Source organism: Sprattus sprattus (assembly GCF_963457725.1).
Source record: "Sprattus sprattus genome assembly, chromosome: 3".
NCBI lineage: Eukaryota > Metazoa > Chordata > Actinopteri > Clupeiformes > Clupeidae > Sprattus > Sprattus sprattus.
In genome coordinates this window covers 40,021,659-40,037,503 of record NC_137922.1, presented here as the reverse complement: position 1 = coordinate 40,037,503, position 15,845 = coordinate 40,021,659, and the positions used below count along the sequence as shown (strand labels likewise).

The window sequence follows — 15,845 nt, the reverse complement described above, 5'->3', positions numbered from 1 at the left end:
AATACCCGCTACATGTGTACAAGGCAAAGTGACATTTCAGAATAATGCCCCAGCCAGGCGGAACAGCTCCCATTCTGTGGCTCCGAGAGCTCCGGCTCCCGCTGCCTAGCCCGCTGAAAACTGGCTCCCTGGGAGGCCACACTCCTAGTGCTAGTGCTCAGGCCTGCTGCAACACATACATGCCTGGTTTAGCTTCCCAGGCAGGAGCACCTTTTCTCCCAGGTCAGAGGAGCAGAGATTCCTCTGGTTCTTTGGAAGTGTGCTCTCTGATGTTGTTGTCTTTGTTGTGTTCCAGGGGGCAGCCTTCTACCTCTGCTCACCTGTACAAACCGTGGAGGAAGGGGTGTGGTGTTTAGACTTGACTTCAGAGCAGTAGATGTTGGTTTGGGTTGGATAGTCTGGGTTTTTCCTTTGGCCTATTTAATAATAATAATGCATTTTATTTGTCTGAGTTCCACAGGGCCAGTACATAGTTAAAACATCGTTAGAGCAAACTATAATATTTCACCTGTAGAGCTACTTACGAAGGTTTCACAAAAAGTTTCTTTTCAAGTTGTTTCAAGTCATCGTGCAGCGTATGCTTGTTGTACCGTCTATTCATTAATATCCCCCCCTCCTCCAGGCGATCGAGACGGCCCTGGACTGCCTGAAGAGCGCCAACACGGAGCCCTACTACCGCCGGCAGGCCTGGGAGGTCATCAAGTGCTTCCTGGTGGCCATGACCAGCCTGGAGGACAACAAGCACGCGCTCTACCAGCTCCTGGCACACCCCAAGTAAGTGAGCCGTTCCCCTCCTGGGGTGCCACCTGTCTGATGCCAAATGTTCAATTAGTCAACATTCAGAATGCAGCCCTCCACCCTCAATCACACAGCCCACTGTCGCTCAAGGTTCCCACTGATTTGCATGGTTTTGGGTGAGGTGGTTTTGAAAGGGGGTGGTGGTGGTGGGGGCCGGGCAGGTTTGACATCATCCCCCCCCTCTGGCCTAGCTCTCGTCTCCATCTGTCTCCATCTGTGGCCCTGACAGCACTGCGGGTGGTCCATGCTCTGCTTCCCTCCATCTCTTTCTTTCTTTCTTTCTTTCTTTCTTTCTCTCTTTCCCTTTTTCTCTCGCGCTCTCCCCCGTATGGCTGCGTGCTGCTGCTGAGTGGGCTAATTACTCAGACACTTATGCCTCGGCTGCTGCGGTGTGGTGGGAGGGTTGCATTACGGTGCCATTGATTCCCGAGCCGGGCCTAATTGACTTTCTCCCTCGTCTGTTTACCCCCAGACGCTCGCTGGTACCCACCACCCCCACAACACACACGCACACGCGCACACACACGCACACACACACAAACACACACTGTCTCCCTGTAATGAAGAGTGTCAGCTGCGAAGCGCCAAGGCAGGCGGGAAAGTCATCTCTGTCAGATGTTTTGATTCATGGTGTCCCATCTTTTCACCTTTTCCCCTCAGTCTCTCTCACGCTTCCTTTTTCCTCTGTCTCTCTCTTCCTCCCCCCCTCTCCCTCTCTCTGCACCTTGGCAGATGATGATGATGGTCACCACGGAAAAAGGTCCTTTTCAGTAGACAGAATGCTTTCCTAATATCGCAAATGCCAGCAGGTATAATGGAGCCCCATTCAAGTGGCAGCCTCGGTGTTATGAATTTGAATTGATATGGCACTCTCCCTCTCTCCGTCACTCACTCCTTCCCTCTCTCACTTGCACTCTCTCTCTCTCTCTCTCTCTCTCTCTCTCTCTCTCTCTCTCTCTCTCTCTCTCTCTCTCTCTCTCTCTCCTCCTCCCTCCATCCCTCCATTTCCTGCTGCTCCCTCCTTTCCACCCCACTTCTCGGAAGCCTGGTCTTTTAAATAGCGATAATGAAACGGTGCAATCCATCACGGCCGCGGCTGGCATTTGGCATTATAAAAAGCGGGGCCGAGCGGACGGGATAGAGCCTCCGCTCCGTCCCCCAGACCCCAGCGGAGCGGGTAAATAATGGCGCTTCGAGTCAAATGCCAGCCCAGACACAAATAAAGACCTCCATCCTCCGTGTGGCCACATCAGGATAGACAGAGCTACTGTGTCACCTGGCTATTTTTAGCCCTCCGTGCCAAGGTGGGACTGTGAGAGATGCACCTGAGGTTCTAGAACTTTCCTTCTGCCTTTATTTAACTCAAGGCGCTTATGTTTCCAAGATATCACGTATGTGTTTGACTGTGAATGATGCAATTTCAGCTCATGCATGTCCTTCAGTAATGTAGCACAAGTGGTGCATAATTGGCCATGGTTGGCTAAGACTGTCGAGTATCTGTATTCTGTTCAGCGCTCGTCATTAAAGGATGTGTATCTTAGTGTTGATGAACTAAATGCTGGTATTTTGGCAGTGCCTAAAAAATTGTGGTTATTTGATTGTTTTTGCCAGCTGGAACCTGGCTGCAGCGTAGTTGCGAGGGGAAAAGAACATTATGTTGTACAAAGGTTTCTCTGAAGTTTGAACCAGCGGCTGTCATGTTAATCGCAGCCCTTCAAGCACCTCATCAGGGGACACTTCAAGCACTGTGCAGCCTGTATTTAACCCTCGCTCTTCCGGATTCTTCCAGCTTCACCGAGAAGTGGATCCCGCCCGTGATCATCTCGCACCGCTACAAGGCCCAAGACACACCTGCGCGCCGCACCTTCGAGCAGGCGCTCACTGGCGCCTTCATGTCGGCCGTCATCAAGGACCTCCGGCCCAGCGCCCTGCCCTTCGTGGCCAGCCTCATCCGCCATTACACCATGGTAGCAGTGGCGCAACAGTGTGGTAAGGCAAAGGCTAATCCCTGTTGGAACTATTGCCATACTAAATGTCCAGACTATATAGTAAAGCTAGTCTAGACCTAGGGTTGGTCTCAGTCTGTTTCAATTACTCTTGTAGGTCAATTGAGTACCTTGGACCTTGTGTTTGCTTCTATCTATGCACTTCAATTTGGTTGTGCATTGTCTAACACCTTAACCTAGGTTTTTAGTAATTGGTTAAGGCAGAGACAAATGTTTGATGGCGTGTCTTCTGTGCTGCGGTAGTTTTGTTCTTTTGTCGGTTTGCTAGAAAAGACCTTGCTGATCTGTTGCGATGCTCAGCTGGGAGGTGCTGTAATGTGTAATAGGGAGAAATGCTGTAAAACTCCTCGTTTCTGTTATGAGAAATTTGGCAGCGAACAATCAGTCAGCAGCTGTCAAGCATAAAAACGCCAAATGTAATGAATTATTAGCCCGGGGAGAATAAATTACCCATAGAAATACCCCCAGTTACTTCCTGGGCTTATGTCTCTGCACTCATTCTCCACTGATCTGGATTCAGTTTTTTTGTGTTCTTTCCTCTCCCTCTCTCCTCCCAGGCCCATTCCTGTTGCCGTGCTACCAGCTGGGGAGCCAGCCCAGCACTGCCATGTTCCACAGTGAGGAGAACGGCTCCAAGGGCATGGACCCGCTGGTGCTCATCGACGCCATCGCCATCTGCATGGCCTACGAGGAGAAGGAGCTGTGCAAGATCGGTGAGGTGGCGCTGGCTGTCATCTTCGACGTGGCCAGCATCATCCTGGGCTCCAAAGAGAGGGTGAGGGGGCGTGCTGCCTGTTGTTGGCTGTAGGGGGGGCGCTGTGTTTGTTTTTTGGGCTGCTGCCTAGTCAAGTGTGTCCTTCCTTCAAGGCCTTTACTCAGTCATTCAGATTTGCTTTCTTACAAAGTTTGCAAATTAAATTAGCAAATTTAAAGAAGTGTGGTGGTTAAATGATGAAATCTTGTATTTGATTCAAAACAATGAAATGGTTAACTTTGTTTTAATTATATCGTAATTAGTCAAAAACTGTATCATATGTGCATTCTGCAGTCCCTCGAGAAATCAGTCCCTGGAGTATTTAGTTGATAAAGTGTTTGTGTGTACTGTAAATGGGGCTGACTTGAGTGATTGTCTTCCCCTTCTCTCCCCCTCCACCCCCAGGCCTGCCAGCTGCCCCTGTTCTCCTACATCGTGGAGCGCCTGTGCGCCTGCTGCTACGAGCAGGCCTGGTACGCCAAGCTTGGCGGCGTGGTCTCCATCAAGTTCCTCATGGAGCGCCTACCCCTTATCTGGGTCCTCCAGAACCAGCTCACCTTCCTCAAGGCCCTGCTCTTCGTCATGATGGACCTTACAGGAGAGGTACGAGCCGACCCAACATGAACTTCAACCCAGACAGCATAGCACCGTTCGCACTTTGAGAAGAAAAAAAATAATAATTTAAATGGGCTGGGGGTTGCATGGGGAGGAGGAAATCCCTTGTACAGAAACTGAAGGTGAAGAGAAGCTCAGCACATCTAAATGTAAATTGGCACACCAAAGTGGGAAATGTTATTTTCCCGGCCCAGGCTGTTCTGTCTTTGCCTGAGTTATGCCTGGGCCTGATTTGTAACACATGAAGTGTCACCCTTTATCCATCACTCTTGATTAGTAGAAATGAACTGTCAAAGGACTGTCATGATGGCTTGTCACAGGGAACTTATGGCTCATTTAGAAATGGTGTGTGTGTGTGTGCGCGCGTTATTGGTTTGGCTGCTTTTGTATGAGTGCGCTTTGACCATCACTCTGCTGATGGCAGTGGTCCCTTAATACGCACTATAGTTATACATTATCATACAGCTCCTTTCACTGATGTCTTTTTCTGAACAAGACATACAGGAAATTGTTATACATTACGTCTCCAACTTTTAAAAGAAGTTGCTTGTAGTTAGTCTTACATTGTTCTTGAAAAGTCGATATAATCGTACAAAATTGTAATCCCAATGCTAAATTGCTGACTATCAAGTTCAGGTTCAACCTACATAATACATATACATACTACACAGCTAGGGAAATCTATAGGAAATGCATGTAAAGTCCAGGTTCCTCTTCTCGCAGGTGTCTAACGGTGCGGTTGCCATGGCGAAGACGACGCTGGAGCAGCTGCTGGTACGCTGTGCCACGCCGCTGAAGGACGAGGAGAAGACCGAGGAGCTGCTCAGCGCCCAGGACAAGAGCTTCCACATGGTGACCCACGACCTGGTGCGCGAGGTCACGTCGCCCAACTCCACCGTGCGCAAGCAGGCCATGCACTCTCTGCAGGTGCTTGCCCAGGTCACCGGCAAGAGCGTTACCGTCATCATGGAGCCCCACAAGGAGGTGTGTGTGTGTGTGTGTGTGTGTGTGTGTGTGTGTGTGTGTGTGTGTGTGTGTGTGTGTGTGTGTTTGTAGTGTATGTGTGTGATAGAGCGAACATCTGTCAGTGTGTGTGTATGTTTTTTGTACGGTTGAATGAGTTTGTATGTGTGTGAGTTTGACTTAGTGTTTGTGTATGTCCATGTTTGATTTAGTGTGTGTGTGTGTGTGTGGTTGTGTTTTTTTTGTTTGTGTGATATCCCAGTGGCACCCAACGGACAGTACATTTCTCAGATCCCTGTGTGCTAATAAGTGCTCAGGGGATTGTGTCAAAACATCACATAATGTTTTGGGGATAGTCCCAGTGCTGCCTAATGCCAAGTCATTTTCTTTTCAAGGAAACGCTACGGACATGGCAATTGAACAAAAGCAATTTTGAGACGCCAGTAATGGTCCTCCAGATAAAAGCATCGCTTGGGTGCCACAGATAGGAAAAAAGTCTTTTTACAGATTTTCGTTGCCTGAAATTAATCAGGTGAAAATTATTCAAAACTCTTCAGAGAGGAAAAACTATGAATCAACAACTCTGAATTCAAGAAAGCAGAATAGGCGAATACAAGAGGAAATTATTTTTCACTTGAGTGATAATTTCTGACAGCCCGCCAGACAGGGTTTTACATGTTGGTAGCCTGATGAGAAAATGGGACTGTCCCGTGACGTAGGGCTAGCGATTCAGCAAGCCATAAACACTGACAAGCTAGCACACAGCACCGCTAGACTTAAGAAGCTGTGTACTATTAGTTTAGTGTCTTATGTCATGGCATGATTCTCCCGCCCCCTCAGGTCCTGCAGGACATGGTGCCACCCAAGAAGCACCTGCTGCGGCACCAGCCGGCCAACGCCCAGATCGGCCTGATGGAGGGCAACACCTTCTGTACCACCCTGCAGCCACGCCTCTTCACCATGGACCTCAACGTCATGGAGCACAAGGTCTTCTACACAGAGGTGGGGCCCCCATTTCAGAGCCTTTGATGCACAACAAACCTGTTACTGACTCACACGTACCTTTTTATTATAAATACGAGTGTTTGGGAAAAGAAATATTCATACCTACCAAGGTATCAAGGCGCATAGTTGTAACTGGCATTTTGTATGCCTTGCAATTGCAATATTTAGTATATGCACGCATTATTATTTATAATTTTGCAGGAATGTTTGTTATTGAGGATTATTGTAATATTAAAAGTGTGAATGCAGTGAAGGGAAGTTTTGTGGCGTTTGAGCGTTTTCTCTCATTTCCTGTGGTGGAAACCAATGAAGGACCAATGAACTGATCTGAATGAGTTAAAAAGAAGGCATGGTTGTAATCAGAGGCAGGGTACCTCTTGAGGTAGTGATCCTAGTTTGAGGCTGTGAAACACTAACTGGCTGGATCCTTTTCGGCTGGTGTCCGACTACATTAGCGAAGCATGTTTATTGATCATTCCATTTAAGCTGGAAGTTTAGGCCTCATTTGTTAAGGCTGCAGAGGTAACTGAATTCTCCTCTATTGGATGTTTCCGGTATCTGCTGCCTGTAAATCAGTGTGTGTGTGTATATATGTGTGTGCTTGTGTCTGTGTGTGTGTGTGTGTGTGTGTGTGTGTGTGTGTGTGTGCGGGGTTCGTGGCTCACTGTGCTGTGTGTGCCTGTGTTCCCGCTAGCTGCTGAATCTGTGTGAGTCGGAGGACGCCTCCCTGATGAAGCTTCCCTGCTACAAGAGCCTGCCCTCCCTGGTGCCACTGCGCATCGCAGCACTCAGTAAGTATACACACACACTTGCATAAATGTAACACATACATGTACGCTTGCATTTATGCATCACATACTCTCTCACACACACACACACACACACACACACACACACTCATACTTGAATATATGTGTGCTACGGAGAGAGTCATGTGTGTTTAATGCACCTTGATTGTCAGTGGTGATGTAAGTGATGTTTTTAAATAAATGAAAGAAAGACGCAGATTGAGACTCCTCTCCTCTCTTCTCTTGGTGCAGATGCTCTGGCAGCGTGTAATTACCTCCCTCAGTCACGGGAGAAGATCATCGCTGCCCTCTTCAAGGCCCTCAACTCCACCAACAGCGAGCTGCAGGAGGCCGGGGAGGCCTGCATGAGAAAGGTTGGCCTAAAATACCCCCTTCCCTCCCACCATCTCTCTTTCATTCTCGCTCTCTCTCCCCACTCATCCCCCCCCCCCATCTCTGCCCTGCTATCACTAATGACTTCTGCCAGGGAAAATCGATACAGGATGGAGTGCGGTGCGAAGCGAAGCTGAGAGTAAAATTAATCTGGGCGCCATGCATCATGTGCGGCTAGCGGTCCGCCACTAGAGCCCCCCCCAACCCCCTCTAACCCCCTCTGTACCTAATGGAGACACACAGGGGCCAGGAGCCGCCCCACAGCTCAGGGGTCCGACAGGCCAAAGCTGCCCGTTGACACAGAGGGGGAGGAGGGTGTACTGGTGGAAGGTCTCTGCTCTTCGGTGTGGTTGTCTAAATGTTTTCCCATGTGTGTTTGTGTGTAGTTCCTGGAGGGCGCCACCATCGAGGTGGATCAGATCCACACTCACATGCGCCCCCTGCTGATGATGCTGGGCGACTACCGCAGCCTCACCCTCAACGTGGTCAACCGGCTCACCTCCGTCACGCGCCTCTTCCCCAACTCCTTCAACGACAAGTTCTGTGATCAGATGATGGTGAGTCCGTCTCTAGTCCAGGGACCTCCCCAGTCCAGCAGGAATCTTTTGCCATTGACTAGTCTTTAGACCTATTGCTTTATTCTGTTATCAGAATCAGCAAGTGACCACAGTACAGTAAACAAGCTACAGTTTCTCCATCACTCTAGCAATTGTTTGTGTGTGTGGTCTTCCTCTCACCCGTCCTCTGTTTCTCGGTCTCCTCTCCGTGCAGCAACACCTGAGGAAGTGGATGGAGGTGGTGGTTATCACCCACAAAGGAGGCCAGAGGAGCGATGGCAGTGTGAGTATGAGCGCCATCACCCGGAGGCCAGCAGTAGAGGGCGTCAGTGGGGGACACAAGGGGAGTGTGTGTGTTTGTGTGTGTGAGTGATTTGACACCTCATCAGAGAGTGTGCTGACTCTGGCAAAAAGCTCATCTTCAGACGTCTCCCTCAGGTAGAAGGCCTAAGGACAAAAATCAGCCCCCCCCCCCCCCATTCCCTCATCAGCGAGGGCTCTGGAATGTCCCCACACTATAGCTTCAAAATGTGACGCGTAGCCACAGGTACATAGCCCTCCTCTGGGTGTTTTCTACACGATGACAGCGCATCTGCTTGAGTGTGTGTGTGTGTGTGTGTGTGTCAGTCTGTTAGTATGTTCGACAGTGTGTGTGTGTGTGTGTGTGTGTGGGGGTGTGTGTGTGTGTGTGTGTGTGTGTGTTGGTTCTCAAGCTTGAGGTGTGAAGTTGTATGCGGCCGTATTACAATCAATGATTAATTAGGCGCCAGCCTCCCGAGGTCGGCTTGGTAACGAGCCTTGGGTGAGTGGGATGCTCGTTATCTCATGGACAGATAACCTTGTGGAGAAAAGAAAAGGTGAGGCGGAAAGCATTCACTGGCTCCTTCTGCCGAATGTAGTCGTTCTTCCTCCGTCTGTTCTTGTTATTCTCTCTCTCTCTCCTTCTCTCTCTCTCTCTCTCTCTCTCTCTCTCTCTCTCTCTCTCTCTCTGTCTTTCCCTCCCTACCTCCCTCCCTCTCTCTCTCTCTCTCTCTCTCTTCCTCTCTTCCTCTCTGGCTCTTTATCTTTCTCTCTCTGTCCCTCTTTTCTTTCTGTTGTCTTTGCTTCCTTTCTTCCTTCATGTAACTGCGTGCAAATTGGCCCTCTGCGACTAGCGCTCGTAATTTCGCCACTCCGCTGACAGATGACAGCTGCCATTGACATTGAAGCTGGGAGGTCAAGGGGGAAGGGCCTAGACCACCACTAACGCAAGGACGGCATAATGAGGCGAACGCAGAACTACTACTGCTACTTCTCTTCCCGACGCTTTTCAGAGAAAATAATGAGGGGAGATAATGGGCATGATACTGCTGTTGGCACTCCTTGAGCCAAATCGCATCACGATAGATGTTTCAAAATGTCCGCCTGTACTTATCAGCAATTGCAAGAAGAACAGTTATAATTTCATTGCATTTTTTCCCCCTGAGTTAGACATTTTATGTAGGCACCATTACACATGAATTCTGAATAGTCGTTGTTTTACACACAATTTAATTAAGTTATTAATTAAGAGTTAACACCTTGGACTCCCCAATAACACTGTACCCCCCCCCCCCCCCCCTGTCATGCGTCCTCCTGCCTCTCTCTAATCCCCACTTTCCGTTGTCTCCGTTCCCCGGCGCAGCCTGCATTGGAGGGGGCAGAGGTGAGCGAGCGAGCCAGCCGGCGGCACCCTGCCGGTTCTGGCTGTGGTGTGGTGTGATGGTGATGGTGTTGGTGATAGTGACGGTGGTCGTGATGCTAGTGGAGTGGAGTGCTCTGTAGTCTCTTTGTTGTCTGTCTAGTGGTTTGATGGATTCTGGTGCTCCTCCTCATCCTGAGGAAGGACCCCTTCCTCTCCCTAACCCCCACCCCCCCTCCTCCCTCTCCTCTTCTTGTGTGTTGGTCAAGGAAGATTTAAGTGCAATGTGTTATGGTGTGTGTGTGTTTTATTTAATCTTGTCTACTGCCGTTTTATTGGTAATAACAAATGACCACCAGTGGTGATTTTTTTTGCCTCATTTTTACTGAATGCAGTTTTGAACCCAGCTTGCTTTCCGTAACCCATGGCGCGAGCGAGTTCCGGCTGTCTGAACTCCATTTTGTTTGTATTATCCTGACAGTGCTAACAGGAGTCTATATCGAGAGCAGTCGTGGCGTTACCCGCCTCTTAACATTTCTCTAAACATCTTTTATCCCTGAACTAACCTTGGTCCGGTGTGCAGTTAAGGCAGACCAAACCACGGTGTACTCCTCTGCAGCTCGGCTAACCCTCCTCCCCCTCCCTCTAGGAGATGAAGATCTGTTCGGCCATCATCAACCTCTTCCACCTGATCCCAGCCGCCCCGCAGACACTGGTCAAGCCTCTGCTGGAGGTGGTGATGAAGACCGAGAGAGCCATGCTCATAGAGGTACACCTGCGTTACTGTCTCACGGTTTCTAAGCCCCTGCTGGGTTATAATGATTAGTATTGATAGAAGCAGACACCACCATCCCCTTTGTCCACTGCAGTACTGTTATCTGCTACCTCTCTGTCTCCCTGATTCTAAGACATTGCTGTGTCCATATGACTAGTATTGATAGTGGTAGGCAGCACAATCCCCCCCCATGTCAATCACAATTGAATTACTGGTAGCTTGCTGTCTAGATATTCTTTGTTGTGCTGAAGTTTGTTCACAGAGGTTAGATGTTTTGTGTTCTATATACATGTGTGTGTGTGTGTGTGTGTGTGTGTGTGTGTGTGTGTGTGTCTCCTTGACCTTGACTGTGTCTTGGTGTGTTGTCAGGCCGGCAGTCCCTTCAGAGAGCCCCTCATCAAGTTCCTGACGCGCCACCCCTCTCAGACAGTGGAGCTCTTCATGATGGAGGCCACCCTCAACGACCCCCAGTGGAGTCGCATGTTCATGGTAGGATCTCTGACCACAATCTCTCTCTCTCTCTCTTGAGTGTTCAGTGGCTCACCTTTTACCAGTTACAAGCAGTTACAAAGGAATTAAATTGGGAGCAATGTCTAGTCCGGTGAGATTGGTGGTGGTGATGTCTCGACAATAACAGGGCCACCTCATGTGAACCCCCCCCTCCTGCAGAGCTTCCTAAAGCACAAAGATGCCAAGCCCCTGCGCGACGTGCTGGCCTCCAACCCCAGCCGCTTCGTCCCCCTGCTGGTGCCTCCAGGCACTGCACCCACTGTTCGCCCTGGTTCACCATCTACCAGCACAGCCCGCCTCGACCTGCAGTTCCAGGCCATCAAGGTGACCACATCATAGAAAGAGCCCTAGGTCCCATTTTTTTTTTACAAAACTCTTCAGAACATCAGATTTTTAAAACGTATTTCATCTTAATGCATCAATTAAGACGATAAGGGAGGAAAGGATTTTCATGTCATAGAGGAGTTCTTGAACTGTCCCCCCCTCGTCCTCTCAGATCATCAGCATCATCGTGAAGAACGACGAGGGCTGGCTGGCGGGGCAGCACTCCCTGGTGAGCCAGCTGAGGCGCGTCTGGGTGAGCGAGGCCTTCCAGGAGCGCCACCGCAAAGACAACATGGCCTCCACCAACTGGAAGGAGCCCAAGCTGCTGGCCTTCTGCCTGCTCAGCTACTGCAAGTAAGTAACCCCGCCCCAACCCTTCATGTTTGGTGCAAATGCTGTGGCCAGTCTGATTAAATTAAGTTGGATGGAGCATTGAGATAATTTTTTTTTCTTTTTTAATAAATCTAGTTAAATTAATATTTTGAGAACTGCCACAATATTGTCCTAATATTCCCTGTGATGCTAGGCTAATATAGGCTCTTTTTGTGTGACGGTTGGCTATGCTAATGTGTGGTCATGTCCAATGTCAAGTCGATACCTGTATCCAGTCAAAACCACGCTTGGGCTTTTAGCGTTTATCGATGTTTAGCACGCTCACTGAGTTATTCCTTCCTGTACCAGGCGTAACTACTCTGAGATCGAGCTGCTCTTCCAGCTGCTGCGGGCCTTCACCGGCCGCTTCCTCTGCAACATGACCTTCCTGAAGGAATACATGGAGGATGAGATCCCCAAGAACTACAGCATCGCCCACAAACGCGCGCTCTTCTTCCGCTTCGTCGAGTTCAACGACCCGCATTTCGGTGACGAGCTCAAGGCCAAGGTGAGTGCTCTCCGGTCGGCTACACAGTTGTATAGAGCGGTTACCATACTGCTGAAGTTGAGTTATCCATAGTCAGGACTGGCATAGTCAGGACTGCCATCATATTTTCTATTATTTGTTATTCTAGGATGTGAATTTTCCATTATCTCACAGTTATTCATTGGGAATGTGACAATTTGTGCGACTTAAGTGTGTGTGTGTGTGTGTGTGTGTGTGTGTGTGTGTGTGTGTGTGCGGTGTTGAGTAAATAAAGGGTAGGGTGTGGTTTGGTGCATGTTGCAGTCACACTTCTGTGTTGAAGGGCTCCTAATCGGCTGTTAAATAAGTATGCAAGCACACACACACACACACACACACACACACACACACACACACACGCATGCACGCATGCCTGTGGTCGTGTCCTGGTGCTTAGCCGACCTCTCAGAGATGATCTGACCCCCTCAGTCACAGCTGCCACAAGGCACTCTTCTCCACTCAGCCCCCTCCACAGATCCATCGCCATCTAACTCCCTAAGAACCGAAATTGGGTTTTGGGTCAAAGCAAAACCCATATGTTCATCATTCAATGCCATGAATATATTTGGTGTTGTTTTTTTTTTTATTTCTTTTTTAAATAATAAAAAGATGACCAATTTGTTTCCGTTGCCTGGCAGTGTTAGAATCTCATCATCTGGTCCCCCACTGCTAGCTGAAGCGTTTCGGGTGTTCGCCATGTCAAGGGCTCAGCGTGGCACCGTCATTATTTCTTCGCTTAATCCGCCGCGCCGCTCCGGCCTGGAGCAGATGCCGGCTCCGTGTGCCGGGCCCCCGCTGGCACCCCGCTAATTGACCCAAACGGCTCCTCACAAACACACCCCCCCCCCCCCCCCCCCAACCCCATCTCTTACCCCCTGCGGCAGGAAGGCTGTAACTCAAGACACTTGCTGTTGCCAGGCCATCATTCAACATCCTGGAAAGATTGCCAACCTGCTCTATGCAATTCTCAACATGTTAAACCAGGGAAAATTCGTACCTCCTCTAACTACATGGAAAGAGCAGACAGCTGGTGACGTGGTCTGAATACCCATGAAGATTTTCTCTGCTCCCATGAGCTTTAGCAGCTGGGCTCTTTAGCATAATGTGTATTTTTGGCAGGCGGGTGGTGTGTGTGTGTGTGTGTGTGTGTGTGTGTGTGTGTGTGTGTGTGTGTGTGTCGTAGTGAGTGCTGTGGTTGGGAGGTTTGCCTCAGGCGTAATAGATAATGGTTAATGCTCATGATAGCTGCTCAGAGTGCTATTGCTAATGGATAGCCTCACTGAAGGAAGGACACGAAGGAAGCTTGTTAAGAGGGATGGGGATAATGGAGACGCACCTGGAGGCAGAACAGTGACCCACCGACAAGTCACCTCAGGAATGTGCATGCACGCACACACACACGCACACACACACACAACCGGATAGACACTCTTGCGCACACACACCCACACGGATAGACATACACACTGTCACACACACACAAATAGACACACACATCTACAGAGAGGGTGCCAACTTTGAAAATGGAAATACTCTCTGCAAATAATGAGGAGCTGTGGAGACAAAGGAAAGAGGACGGCCAAATTGCAGGCTCTGTTATGAGGCCAGAGACATGCGTCTGCTGCAATCCCTCACAAGTCTGAAGGTAAAATAATGGAGGAGATTTTCTTGTGTCACTGCAAACCCTCTGAGGTGTGTGGAAGGGTAGAGGGAAGAGAGTGGATGAATAAAAGCCCTTTACAAACTCGCCAGTTCCCTAGCAACTGTGTGAAAGTTCCAAGAAGCCTGGTGTAAAAGACATTTCTTGCAAGAGAGAGATCTTTGGCTATGTGTGTGTGTGTGTGTGTGTGTGTGTGTGTGTGTGTGTGTGTGCGCGTGTGTTGTTGCAGCCACATGTTGCGGAGTAAATTCGGGTGATAATAGATGCCGACAAATGTTCCCTTCAAGCCTGTCTCACCGCACGTCACCACACTCTACTTTTTCACTTCCTAACTAATTCTCACTTTAGCAGCTGTGTCAAAAGACTGCTGGCATCTTCCACTCTCGTACACGTCCCAGAATCTTTCTCAAGCTTTCTCTCTCTCCCTTTGTCTCTGTTAATTCTCTATCCTCTCTTTTGTGGGAGCCATCATTTCCCTGGCCAGTGTCTTGCGTCACCGCTCGTTGTTGTTGTTGTTGTGTCTCTGCTCATCCCTGCTCTGCCCAGTGGCCAGGCCAGAGGAGAGCTTAGCTGCTAGCGCACTTGCATTAGCTTAACGAGCTGCTAGTGTCAGCTGTGATGGATATCCAGGAGACTGCCACACGCCGTAAACAGGTGCCCCACCCCTTGGGTACCGGCTGTATGAGATTCCCTCCCAAACACTCCCTCTCTGTCTCTCTTCACCCTCTACACACTCTCTCACTCACTTCCTGCATATTATTCCTCTTTTTCTCTATCTCACCCTGTCTCTCTCCCCCTCTCTTTGTCTCTCTCTTTACCTCTCTTGCTGTCTTCCCCTCTCCATGTCTCTCCTTTTCTCTCCCTCTCCATTACCCCCTTTCCCTCCCCCTCTCTCTCTCTCTGTCACTGCTTCTTAATGGCTTCATCCTGCCAGATGCTGCCGGAGTGCTGTGGCGCTGCGTCGCTGCGGATGATGCATGGGGGCCGGCTAGGTGCAGCTGATGAATGAACGCCTCGCTGTGACAAGTCTAGTCACTCTTATATATTCCTTTGCTTAGGCGCGCAACCATGTCCTCTACACGCTGTGGCGTGTACAAACCCTTGTGTGTGTGTCTGTGTGTGTCTTGATGTGGGTATAGTAGAACAAATATGTGTGACGGTATATTATAAATTCAGTGAACACACTTGGGCATGGAGGACTATATTCTGTGCACTAAAAATATGTTGCATACTTAGAGACCATTCAAATGTCACTGTATTTAGCCTCATTAGGTGCTTCCTTCCAGTGCATAAAGACCACTCATAAATAGACTAATGGTACAATAAGGTGTGAGTATGAATGTGTTACTGTTCAGATTAGGGGCAAATTAGATTTTCATGTCTGAATAGTATTTAAGTGAGACAGAGGCGGGTGTGATATGCGACCTGAATGTGTGACATAGCCGTATAATTGAAGCCTGTCTATAAATAGGCTTCTAAATTTTATATCTGATTTTTTGGGTTCAGAATTAGTTTTTGTGAAAAACACCTAGGCAGAGCATAAGACTTTTAATGCAGTTAATCTGTACAGTGCGAATGTATAGCTGATCCTCCTCAATTGTTTGTTTGTGCCCATGCACCTTCATAAGGCGCTGATTCCGTTGGTGTATAATGAAGGCCTTTATAAAAACACGTTCCCTTCCTGTGTCTTCTTGCAGGTCCTGCAGCACATCCTGAACCCGGCCTTCCTCCACAGCTTTGAGAAGGGCGAGGGAGAGCCGCTCCTGGGCCCGCCCAACCCAGAAGGCGACAACCCCGAGAGCATCACCAGTGTTTTCATCACCAAGGTAACCGAGCCCTCCCCGCCCTGGCCCGCCCCACTCCACCCCACAGCCTCATACATCAACCCCCTCCCCTTCCCCTCCCCCTCCCCCCCTCGCCTCCAATCTCTCTTCCCCTTCAGGCGCAGCTGTCACTCCCTTCTCATCAAAGTGCTCATTTGTCAAGCCGGAGTGAAGTGTCTGTGTCTGTTTGTGTGTGTGTGTGTGTATGCCTGTGTTTGTTTCGATGTGTGTGTGTGCAAGCGTGCCGGATCCTTGAAATGTCACACTCTCGCCCAGAAAGGTCAACGTGTTTGTTGTTTGCCGTGCGTCTTGGGCT

At 49.4% G+C, this 15,845-nt stretch overlaps 1 protein-coding gene across 1 annotated transcript in view; it reads left to right on the top strand.

Annotated features, from left to right (window-relative positions):
- trrap (transformation/transcription domain-associated protein) overlaps positions 1–15,845 on the top strand; it is a gene marked incomplete at its 3' end in the record, with an annotated part of 97,301 nt that overhangs the window by 20,016 nt on the left and 61,440 nt on the right. The window contains 17 exon segments of the mRNA XM_080834265.1: positions 623–774; positions 2,588–2,787; positions 3,362–3,579; positions 3,964–4,161; positions 4,897–5,157; positions 5,977–6,138; positions 6,836–6,932; positions 7,182–7,303; positions 7,709–7,879; positions 8,094–8,162; positions 9,543–9,563; positions 10,189–10,308; positions 10,684–10,803; positions 10,984–11,148; positions 11,321–11,502; positions 11,830–12,028; positions 15,404–15,532. Of these exon segments, the coding sequence (XP_080690391.1) occupies positions 623–774; positions 2,588–2,787; positions 3,362–3,579; positions 3,964–4,161; positions 4,897–5,157; positions 5,977–6,138; positions 6,836–6,932; positions 7,182–7,303; positions 7,709–7,879; positions 8,094–8,162; positions 9,543–9,563; positions 10,189–10,308; positions 10,684–10,803; positions 10,984–11,148; positions 11,321–11,502; positions 11,830–12,028; positions 15,404–15,532 (2,586 nt within the window).